The sequence below is a fragment of the Aegilops tauschii genome, chromosome 2, assembly GCF_002575655.3.
Source record: "Aegilops tauschii subsp. strangulata cultivar AL8/78 chromosome 2, Aet v6.0, whole genome shotgun sequence".
NCBI lineage: Eukaryota > Viridiplantae > Streptophyta > Magnoliopsida > Poales > Poaceae > Aegilops > Aegilops tauschii.
In genome coordinates, this window is record NC_053036.3 from 634,464,050 (window position 1) to 634,476,491 (window position 12,442).

The 12,442-nt window shown below is 42.4% G+C and overlaps 1 protein-coding gene across 1 annotated transcript; it reads right to left on the bottom strand.

Moving 5' to 3' along the window:
• Positions 1 to 4,745: 4,745 nt before the first annotated feature.
• LOC141042131 (SKP1-like protein 1) lies at positions 4,746 to 5,514 on the bottom strand. Its single transcript, XM_073509682.1, has one exon. The coding sequence runs from the start codon at positions 5,512 to 5,514 to the stop codon at positions 5,020 to 5,022; it is 495 nt and encodes a 164-aa protein (XP_073365783.1). The 3' UTR covers positions 4,746 to 5,019.
• Between the last annotated feature and the right edge of the window lie 6,928 nt (positions 5,515 to 12,442).

Sequence of the window (12,442 nt, forward strand, 5' to 3'; positions counted from 1 at the left end):
AATTAATTTTATGCCGTTCGTGCGCTCAGTTGTCGGCCGGCCCCGATGGAGCCTTGCAGTGGCTGGGCGGGACCATGCTCTGCCTCCGCTGGTGAGAGCCGTGCGGAGTCCGACCACATCACCAGCGCCCCTGCCATCCTCCTCCAAGCCCATGGCCAGTGGCTCCCCAAGGCCAAGCTATGTCAGGCTGCAGCAGCAAGGTGAGCCCCATCACTCTGCGTTTATTTCTTCAGATCATGCAGCAGCAATGTGACTGAGGAATCGATGCTTTACATAATTGATCAGTTAACTGGTAATATATCTATAGAATAGCCAAGCAAAAAACATTGCGTTTCCTAGATGTTCCATACGATATTAAAGTTGGGACTAGGCTAATAGACAAACTGTATATCCGATTATGCTAGAAAAAGTAGAATAAAAAGTTTACTTTTATGATGGTAGGATGTCTTCCTTAGTTTTGTTTCCTATGTTCTCTCTCAAAAAAGAAATCTGGGATACACCATCAGTATCAACACCGGTAAAAAGAATCCAATCAAAACATGATGTTTTTCCCTTGGCTATATGTTTATTTGAAGGAAACCATTCAATTCTCAGTGATCTTTCTTTATGCTCCTTATTGCCATTTTTCCTAATGCGCCTATAGAAGTGATTTATCAGGTGTTTTGGTACATTATCTTATATAAAGGAGTGCCAAAGTTTTTTGGATTGTGAATTCTCTGGTCAGAATCGGTTGTTTTTTCCCCTTGTGTTCATTTATTTCTCAGATTGCAGAACTGACGAGTGTAGACTAAGTTGATGATCTACAGGTGTTGCTCCTCCCCCTGATGTGTACTGCAACTATAAATAGGGAGAGAATTGCGTGAGGAGAGCTCTCTTGCTACTGTTCTGAGCTCACTCTTTGACTAATCTAAATGCTCTCTCTGCTCACTGATCGATCAAGGAAGGCACTGCAATATCAGCAAGGACCAACACAAAAAGAAGGGAGAATAAACGGGACCAATTAAGTTACTTCTGTTTAAGAGTACACTACTTTTGACTTTGGAGTCACACTGGTGAATGGGGCGTCGCATGGTCTATGCTGGAGGTGTTCACATATAACAAGTTCACTATTTGTTCCACTGGTCAGTTGTATAATGTGGGCGTATTTAAGTCGAACTATGCTCCTTTCTTGGTATTTGGAGACAAGATACTGGCAGTTTTTAGGTTACCAGACTGTTTATTAGTTATATGTAGTTTTATAACACTCTCCATTGTCAATGGTAGTTCAGATACTTCAGGAAGAATGGGTCTTGTATTTATATTATTTAATTGTGCAATAATTGATAGATAACGAAAGATAGATACTTAAGGAGTTTACAGATTTAAGTATGAAAGTTTCACCCCAGTGAGTGTGGTATTGAATCATAACTCTAATAGTGGTTTAGTTTATTCTAGGTTACCAGTACAGAGTATGAACACTTGCAGAGTTTAAATGGTAAAGTAGCAAAACAGTATTTTGTACTTGGTTTATACTCCGTACTTCATAGTTTTATCATACCCAGTTGCTCCCTTCGCCATATATTTTTTCACGGGGCCAAATAATTTGGTAGCCGAGCAATGAGCAATGTTTTCCTCTGTTTTGTATTTGCCTCTGTTTTTTCACTAATATAATCACGTAAGCCACGACGCATGTTTCTGCCATGATTTCCTTCGGTTGGATTTCGTGGATTTAGGTGTTGAAAAATTATGGGTTGTGGATGCAGGATTAAGGACATGTACCTGCACTACAACGAGAGATCTGGCTGCATCTTTGTGGCTTCCAAACTTGAAATGTTTGTTTGGAAGTTAATTTAGTTTTTTGGTGTGGAATCACATCTTCTCACATGTACCATCCTCTTAGACCTTTAGATTCCCAAAGAAACTAAATGAAGATATGATGGTATGGTCTCAATAGTACAACTTAAAGCCTTCCATGCTTTATATTTTCTCTGAAATTTGCTCTTTATGTTAGATCCGGTGAGAAAATGCGGTCTCCAAGCAGAGGATGTGGGAGTGTTGCCCACATTTGGTTTTTGACTTGGGTGTCTTAATATTCTCACAATACTTGGCTCCCTCTCATAATACAATCCATATTCCATTAACTTCCATCTACGTCTCCTACTTACTCACTACTATACTTGGCCATCCCTCGGGCCGGGCCAGGCTTCGGGCCGGGCCAACCAAAGCCCGGCGCAAAAAACCAAGCCCGAGCCCGGCCCAGCCCATCACGCTAAAAGCCCGTCGGGCCTTGGGCCACGGGCCGAGCCTCTTCCTTAAATGGTGAAAACAACGGGCCCGGGCCCGGCCCAGCCAATACTTCGGGCTCAAAACCTAGGCCCGAGCCCGGCCCGTGGACAAGTTCGGGCCGGGTCGGGTTGGGCCGACCGGGCCGGGCTGCCCATGGCCAGGACTACTCACTACCATCATCGCTTCTAATTCGCTTCTTGCGCCATTGGCGCAACCAGGTCATCTAGTCTTGTTAAAGGATACATATACTATATCACTAAGCTCCCTAGGATTGGAGGCCTCACAATCAACTAAGGTCTCCCATTGGGATTTGGTCACTCAATTTTGACCGGGTCAACAACTTCTCAAACTCTCTCATTTTATTTTTTATACAATACACTAAGCTTTTTAATTTTTAAATCTTCACAACTAATCGAGGCTACAATTTCTCAAGGGACCCTCCCATTTAATTATTTTAATTTTCTTTGTTCTCTAATTTTAAAGCCTTTTCATTCGATTGAGGTATTCAATTTTGGATTTGATTTATGATTTTGATCGGGTCAACGATTTTTCAAATCAATTAGCAGCAACCGGCCTATAAAAATATATCAACCCCTCGCAGACTCCTATCACCTAGAAAATAGCGCCACCATGTGATACTATAACACGAATACAGTGCATGCAACCACTGATGAAAAAAATATCCCCACAGAAATATGGGTTGATTAGCGGATAGTACGGAATCACACCGCGATAGACCCACCAAATAACCGCATTATAAATAAACATAAAACACACTCCATCGTCTCCCCCACCGGCCAACTAAATATTCCATCAATTTCAAAATATAAGGGTTATTAGTTTTTTGGAAAGACAAATTTCTTTAACTTTTATCAAGTTCAGGGCCAAAAATATCGTCAGCCACAGTATTAAACAAAAATAAAAATGAAAATTCATTTCATGATGAAGCTAGTAACACCAATTTGATATTATGAATTTTGATATATTTCTCTATAAATTTGATCAAATTTAAAGAGGTTAGACTTTTCACAAAAGTAATAGACCATATATTTTGAAATAGAGTGAGTAAAGAAATTTAAGAATCCCAACAAATTAAACGGCGCGACAAAGCGCGCCCAACCCTTCTAGTTTGGATTATTCTTAAAACACAGCATATAATCGTGATGCATCGACGGCATGCATAGAAATGCTGGGGATGCTCCAACAGCCGAAGAGCTCGTCTTGGCCCTGAGGAATCATGATCTTTTTCTCTACTTTGGACATGGAAGTGGTAATGCACTATGGATATAAATATTGATAGTTTTGTCATTTTATTCACTTTGCGTTCTGTGCTTTTGTCGGAGTCATTTGAACTTGGACAGCTTCAGCCTTTGAAGCTATCTAAGTGTAGTGCACTACTACCATGGTATCCACCTTACAGAATACAAATAGCAATTGCTAAAAAACACTGTCTGGCACCCGATTGTCTATTATAATCTGCTATTGGCATAGCTAACATGTAAATTTATGTTGTACAAAATGCTCACCCAGCTTTATTGAAAGCTTCCACGAGAACATTAACTAGATGGCACCATAACTTTAGGCTATAAAACTTATCACTTGTAGTAGTAGCGGCATATGATACAGTAGAAACTACTGCTTGTGATTCTAGTGCCAACTAATTAATGTGTCAAGTTGATGCTATTACTGTCTAGGAAGGAATATGAACTCCAACCACTAAGAAATGTCCAGTATTCAGATACTTATAAAAACTGGTAGCTGAGGTACCAGTTGTACTAACACGGAAGTCAGTATGTCTCTGGAAAGGAAATTGATTAGTTAGATAAGTGTGCAGCTGCTCTTCTTATGGGTTGCAGCAGTGGGACACTTGATTGCAAAGGAGGTTATGCTCCTCTAGGGGTACCTTTCTCTTATTTATCTGCTGGTTCTCCTTGCGTCATTGCAAATCTCTGGGACGTCTCAGATAAAGATATCGATCGATAGTAAAGCATTGCTCAATTCATGGTTGCAAGATAATTTTAAGAATCGCCCTAAATGTTTTGAGTCCACGACCATTGCTGCTGCAAAGGATAATGGTAGGAGGCAAAGACGAAAAGGCACACGTCGAGATCAGAAGCAGCAACAGACAGCAGAGATAGATGGCAGTAGTAATTGCTGCAATTGCGGGCACAAGCGGATAGCTTGGCATATAAGTGAAGCTAGGCGTGCTTGCAGACTTGCGCTCATGATCGGCGCATCTCCTGTTTGTTATGGCATGCCTAGTATCATCAGGAAGAAGTCTGCGCTTTAATGGGAGATCATTGGTGATTCGCTGCTGCAGTTCTGGGCCTTGAGCTATCGATTCCAGTGGCACGACACCGACGGGAAGTGCCATAATAGGCATGGCATTGCACAGGCTCAATCAAATGTGACATGTTGATGCTGATGGCGTTTGCAGTTAGCACCATGATTCTGACAAATGCTGCTGCTGCGCGCTGAGACTCGTGACATCACGATTTCGACAGATCTTTCGCAAATATATATGTAGATATAAAACCGGACACAATAAGGCTATTTCAAGATAGCCAAAAATATCTCAAATGACACACATAAATTAGCTAATTAGGATGATGTCACCAATCAAAACATCCACTTGACAAATAACAATTCAGTTTCAGAAGTAATTGATAGGTTTCTTCTTGCATAATACGAAGTCTAAATAAAAGACGAATACTAATAAAGGAGTAATTCAACGAAATAGTGCCTAGCTAGATGCTACTCAAAAGCCCACTGGTTCTCCCTGCGGATCTCGGCCTCCTCCTCGGGTGTGAAGTCATTCTTGATGTTGAAAGTCTTCCGGATCTCCTCGGGAGTCTTTCCCTTGATCATGTCGGCAACAGTCTGGCAAGTAAGGTCGAGCAATCCCTTGATGTTGAGGTAGTTTGCGGCGAGGATGAGGTCGAAGAGGGTGGCCTGGTCGACCTTGACGAAGTCGGCGTCATAGCTCTTCAGGTCCTCGGCGGGGGCGGCGGCTGTAGTAGAGGTGGAGGAGCTGGCGTCGGCCTGGACGTGCTTCTTGCAGTACTCGATGATCTTGGAGAGGATCTTGGAGTCGACGTTGGGGAGCGGGATGCCGTTGTCGGCGCAGTCATCCTCGATCATGTGGCGGATGGTCTGCGACTCCATGGCGACCGCCTCTTCGACCTGAAATTCCTCACCGTCCGAGCTCTTGAGCGTGATCATCTTCTTCTCGCCTTCCTCGGCCGCCATCGACCGATCGGAGTATTGGGAGGCGAAACGAAACCCTAGTTATTAGTAGCCAAAAGACGCGGCGGCGGAAGACACAGGAGCTAGCTTCTTTGCGTACGTGTTGGGCAGGCTAGGGTGGGAACCCGGGGGATTTATTGGTGCCGGTGAGGCGCTGCCTTGGGTGGACTTGGGTCGTACTCGTTTCCATATTCATCTTCGCTAGGAGCTGGGCCCGGCCTCCTCTAGTAGTAGTTTCCGTTTCCATCACGGAGCTGCCTGCGTGGTCACGGCCTAGTGCCATCACGGAGCTCCGATCCGTCGCCTATGGAACCAGTTAATCGTCACACGCACGCCCCCAAATCAAAAATCAAAACAAAATTATCCTAGTCTCCGCTTTTTATCCTTTTTTTTCCTTCCTGAGATCAAGTCTCCGCTATCGTTCCTTGCATACATGCATGCACTTCCATCACTATCGCGTGCGTACGTGGGTCCCCTCCCCTTCAAATGAGTGAAGTCTGATTTAAACCCCAAGATTGTAGAGCTTAACGGAAACAAACCCTCCCGTTTAAATCCCTTAAATCGGTACCCTGTACTCTTTGATCCCGGTGTAAATAAACCTTCAACCGTTTTAGGGATGTATTTGATGACGTGGCATCGAGAGGCTGGGATTATCGACTTTGACCAGTACACGGAAAATTAATGTTGTGCCGCAGTATTCGATCTGTAGATATTTTACTGACTAAAAAGTAGTATGACAGGCAATAGCAAGGGCCAGGGTGATGTCCGTACTCGTCCCAGGCTCCCAGCCCATGCTGTCGCTGTGCTCACGTGTGAGCCGGCGGCTATCGGCGTCGCTGGTAAGAGCTCCACTACCTCATGTTTGTGTTCCAACGCCCCGTCCATCTAGAGCTTGCGCCGCCCCACTGTGAACGATAACAATCTCCACCGCTTGCTGTGCGAGCTCGGCTGCCGCTTGTGAGGTAGAATCTTGTGCGAGCTCCACTGCTTTGTTGCTTAGGCCAAGGTATGATCTTGTGAACATGAGGGAGATGCTGGTCTTGTTCGGCTCTGGCCACCACCGGCACCACAACAAGCTAGAAACATCAGCAACATCGAGAAAGAAGAAACGAAGCACCAACCGAATACATAAAAGTAAAAGATAGGCCCTTCGCAGAGGGAAGCAGAGGTTGCCATGCGCTTATTTGTTTGTATGCTCAACCCCTTAGTGCAAAAAAACGTCACATTGTATTGCCCCTTGTGATAGCGACCTTTATTATGCAGTCTGTCGCTTTTATTCTTCACCATCACAAGTTCGTGCAACGCTAAATTTTCTCTTACACCAAATGATCTCACACATTTAGAAGCAATTTTTATTGCATTTTTGCACCAATGACCAATTACTTGAGGGATCTTGCTCAATCCCTAGGTAGGTATGGTGGACACTTGAAAATAAGATTTGGGTTTAACGGTTTTTGGATGCACAAGTAGTGTCTCTACTTAGTGCGGAATTTTTGGCTAGCAAAGATAGGGGAACACACCACATGTTAAAGGATCTATGACAATATGACTTCTATGTGAATATGAATAAACATAAATCATTAGGTTGTCTTCCTTATCCAACGTCAACAATTTTGGCATATAATATTTTGATGGGGGCTCACAATCACAAAATATTTATAGGAGTTTATTTATATGTGAATCCTCTCTTCCCTTATTAATTCTTTCATGAGTTGCATCATTGACTAATGCTATGTTTGTCAATCTCTAATAAAAATTTCTACTTATACTTTTCCTTATGTGGTGCCATCACCTACCATAAGATTAGTATACGATCTTCTTGATTTATTTCCTTTCTTTTTATTTATATCTTTTCCTTTTTATTGCAACAAGAAAGTAAAGAAAGCAAAAACTCAAACTAAACTTTATTATATATCTTGCACACGATTACAAGGATAGATCACTAAGCAAACTCTCGAAAAGAAAGGACCGAACTGAACTTTTATTCATCTAAGCAAAAGATCGAACTAAGATAAGTAAAGGCAAAAGATAGTGGGGATGATACGATACCGGGGCACCTCCCCCAAGCTTGGCGGAAGCCAAGAGGAGTGCCCATACCCGATACTCAGTTTTCCTTTGGTGATGAAGAACAAGGTGATGGTGGTGTTCTCCAATATAACCATGAGTAGATCCTTCAAGCCTTGAATCTCCCGAAGGGCTTGATTAAGTAACTCACTGTTTTTCTTCACTTCAGCCATTATGTGCTTATTTTCCGGGCCCCAGGGGTCTATTCCTGCACTGTTTTCTCTTGGGCGAGATATTTTCCAATTGAACGGTGTGTGCCTACGAGGAGTATTCTCGAACCCGTAGTTATGAATCAAATTGCGAAATTGTTACGATGTAACCTGTGTAAAGGCCTTCTTGATGGGGTTTCTTCTTGCACTACGAGGCTCTCTTTATTATTTGACGGTATCATAGCCCGATGAGGATTCGGATGAGTGGAGATGCTAGCCAATGTCCCTCTATCGGAAGTCGGAGAGTGAAGCCCAAAAGGATTTCCCTCTTCTTCCTCCATAGCAACTTCTTCAGCTTCCTCTCTCCTTAGATCCTCCTGAAACACCCCTGCGTCTTCTTCTCCGTTGTTGGAGGGTGAGGAAGACATGATGCCTGGCTCAACATATATGCCCAAAAACAGCAAGAAAAGAGAACAGTAGATTTCTTCGCGATACGGTGGTCAACAGGTTCGGGGGTATATAAAGATTTTTTATCTTGGGAGACAAGCAAACTATAGAAAGACGGAGTCCGGAAGGTGTCCCGGGTGGGCACAACCCACCTGTGTCTTGTGCCCACCAGGGTACCCTTCCTGGAAGTTTCTTATTTTCCTAATTTTCTAAATATTCTAAAACTGACAAAAAATATTTTTGCGGATTTTTCGAAGTCCGTTTGCTTACCGTAGCACGTACCTCCTTATTTTCACGATTCTGGAGTGTTCCGGAAGGACTCTTTTATGTGTTCTTCCGGTGTCAAAATTTGGATAATATTACTTTCAACATTAATGGGTGTACCTGAGATATAATGTTTCATTCATGGCCGAAGTTATCTTGTGGGGAACCAAGAACAAGAAAATCAGTAGGGTATTTTATTTTCCCACACAAGACTTCAACATCTCTAACAATCCAAAATGGTGAAATAGTGTCTCTATTAGCAAGTTTAATGGTAACATCTATGTCTTCTATCTCCACGGGTGCTATGTCATTCATAATTTCTTGATATAACATCTATGTCACATAAACCATGATAATAGTGATCTCCTATTTTAACTGAGACAACAGGCATGCCAACAACAGGTCTATGATTATCCTTTTTATCAGGTTTGGCAATTCTAGCATCTTCTTCACAGAAGTAAATAGCATGCCCATCTACGTTTTCTTCCAGGAGATCCTTAATCATAGCAACACTAGGTTCTACTTTGATTTGTTCATCAGGTTTAGGTGTTCTAATATAACTTTTGCTAACCACGGTTGAGACTTTAGCATGTTCCTTTATCCTAACAGGGAAAGATGGTTTCTCAATATAAGCAGTAGGAACAACTGGATCAACATTATAAATTATGGTTTCCTCTTTAATTGGTACCGGTTCTTTAATTTCTTCTTTAATAGGTGGGTGATATTTAAACCACTTCTCTTTAGGGAGATCAACATGAGTAGCAAATGATTCACAAAAGGAGGCTACTATCTCAGAGTCAAGTCCATATTTAGTGCTAAACTTTTGAAAGACATAGGTATTCATAAAAGATTTAACACAATCATATTTAAGCTTAATACCTGACTCTTTACCTTCGTCGAGTTCCCAATCTTCAGAGTTATGTTTAAATATTCTTTCCAAAAAGTCCCACCGGAATTCAATAGTCTTCTTCATAAAAGAACCAGTACAAGAAGTATCAAGCATGGATTGATCATCACGAGAAAGCCGAGCATAAAAGTTCTGGATAATAATTTCTCTTGAGAGCTCATGGTTGCGGCATGAATATAACATTGACTTCAGCCTCCCCCAAGCTAGAGCGTTACTTTCTTCTTCACGAGGCCAAAAATTATATATGTAATCCCGATCACGATGAACTAGATGCATAGGATAATTTTTTTGGTGGAACTCCAATTTCAATCGATTCCAATTCTAAGATCCAATATCATCGCATAGCCTATACCATGCCAATGCTTTTCCCTTCAAAGATAAAGGAAAAACCTTTTTCATAACTGCATCTCCGGGTAAACCTGCAAGCTTAAACAATCCGTAAATTTGTTCCACATATATCAACTGCATATCAGGATGTTCGGTTCCATCTCCTGCATAAGGATTAGCTAGCAGTTGTTCTATCATACCCGAAGGAATTTCATATACAATATTTTCAGTAGGTGCAGTAGGTTGAGGGGTAGCTAATTGTGGTTCCTTTCGAGGTGAAGATACCCCGAACAAACCCCTCAAAGGATTGTTCTCCATAGTAACAAGTGACAATAAATTCCAGCATACTATATAAATGCTTCCTTATCAAATTCCACTTACCAAAGGCGCTTCACTCCCCGGCAACGCCGCCAGAAAATAGCCTTGATGACCCACAAGTATAGGGGATCAATTTTAGCTCTTTTTGATAAGTAAGAGTGTCGAACCCAACGAGGAGCAGATGAAAATGACAAGTGGTTTTCAGCAAGGTGATGTCTGCAAGTGCTGAAATTGTAAGTAGCAGAGTAGTTTGATAGCAAGATAATTTGTAACGAGCAAGTAACGATAGTAGTAACAAAAGTGAAGCAAGGTAGCCCAATATTTTTGAGGCAAAGGATATGCCAAAACGGTCTCTTATAATAAGCAAAGCGTTCTTGAGGGTACACGGGAATTTCATCTAGTCACTTTCACCATGTTGGTTCGATTTGTGTTCGCTACTTTGATAATTTGATATGTGGGCGGACCGGTGCTTAGGTGCTATTCTTACTTGAACAAATCTCCTACTTATGATTAACCCTCCCGCAAGCATCTGCAACTACGAGAAAAGTCTTAAAAATAAATTCTAACCATAGCATTAAACTACGAGAAAAGTCATCATATCGAGCTTTTGTCAAAACGTTCATAACGTCTACATCTGCTCCTGCAATAGTTCTGTCACCTAGCGGTGCATTAAGGACATAATACTTCTTTGCAGCAATGAGGATAATTCTCAGATCACGGAGCTAGTCCGCATCTTTGCTACTAACGTCTTTCAACTTATTTTTCTCTAGGAACATATCAAAAATAAACAGGGAACTACAACGCGAGCTATTGATCTACAACATAGATATGCAAATACTATCAGGACTAAGTTCATGATAAATTAAAGTTTAATTAATCATATTACTTAAGAACTCCCACTTAGATTGACATCCCTCTAATCATCTAAGTGATCACGTGATCCAAATCAACTAAACCATGTCCGATCATCACGTGAGATGGAGTAGTTTTCAATGGTGAACATCACTATGTTGATCATATCTACTATATGATTCACGCTCGACCTTTCGGTCTCAGTGTTCCGAGGCCATATCTGCATATGCTAGGCTCGTCAAGTTTAACCCGAGTATTCTGCGTGAGCAAAACTGGCTTGCACCCGTTGTATGTGAACGTAGAGCTTATCACACCCGATCATCACGTCGTGTCACGGCACGAAGAACTGTCGCAACGGTGCATACTCAGTGAGAACACTTATACCTTGAAATTTTAGTAAGGGATCATCTTATAAAGCTACCGTCGAACTAAGCAAAATAAGATGTATAAAAGATAAACATCACATGCAATCAATATAAGTGATATGATATGGCCATCATCATCTTGTGCCTTTGATCTCCATCTCCAAAGCACCGTCATGATCACCATCGTCACCGGCGCGACACCTTGATCTCCATCGTAGCATCGTTGTTGTCTCGCCAACTATTATTTCTACGACTACCGCTACCGCTTAGTGATAAAGTAAAAACAATTACAGGGCGATTGCATTGCATACAATAAAGCGACAATCATATGGCTCCTGCCAGTTACCGATAACTCTGTTACAAAACATGATCATCTCATACAATAAAATTTAGCATCATGTCTTGATCATATCACATCACACTACTTTGTTGTTTCAAATTTTACGTGGCTGCTACGGGCTGAGCAAGAACCGTTCTTACCTACGCATCAAAACCACAACGATTTTTCATCAAGTATGTGCTGTTTTAACCTTCAATAAGGACCGGGCGTAGCCACACTCGATTCAACTAAAGTTGGAGAAACTGACACCCACCAGCCACCTGTGTGCGAAGCACGTCGGTAGAACCAGTCTCGCGTAAGCGTACACGTAATGTCGGTCCGGGCCGCTTCATCCAACAATACCGCCGAATCAAAGTATGACATGCTGGTAAGCAGTATGACTATTATCGCCCACAACTCATTTGTGTTCTACTCGTGCATATAACATCTACGCATAAACCTGGCTCGGATGCCACTGTTGGGGAACGCAGTAATTTCAAAAATTTCCTACGCACACGCAAGATCATGGTGATGCATAGCAACGAGCGGGAGAGTGTTGTCCATGTACCCTCGTAGACCATAAGTGGAAGCGTTATGACAAAGCGGTCGATGTAGTCGTACGTTTTCATGATCCGACCGATCCAAGTACCGAACGCACGGCACCTCTGAGTTCAGCAAACGTTCAGCTCGATTACGTCCCTCGTACTCTTGATCCAGTTGAGGCAGAGGGAGAGTTCGGTCAGCACGACGGCGTGGTGATGGTGATGATGAAGTTACCGACGTAGGGGCTTCGCCTAGGCACTACGACGATATGACCGAGGTGTGTAACTGTGGAGGGGGGGCACCGCACACGGCTAAAAAATCAACTTTTGTCCTAGGGTGCCCCCCTGCCTCCGTATATAAAGGAGAAAGGGGAGTC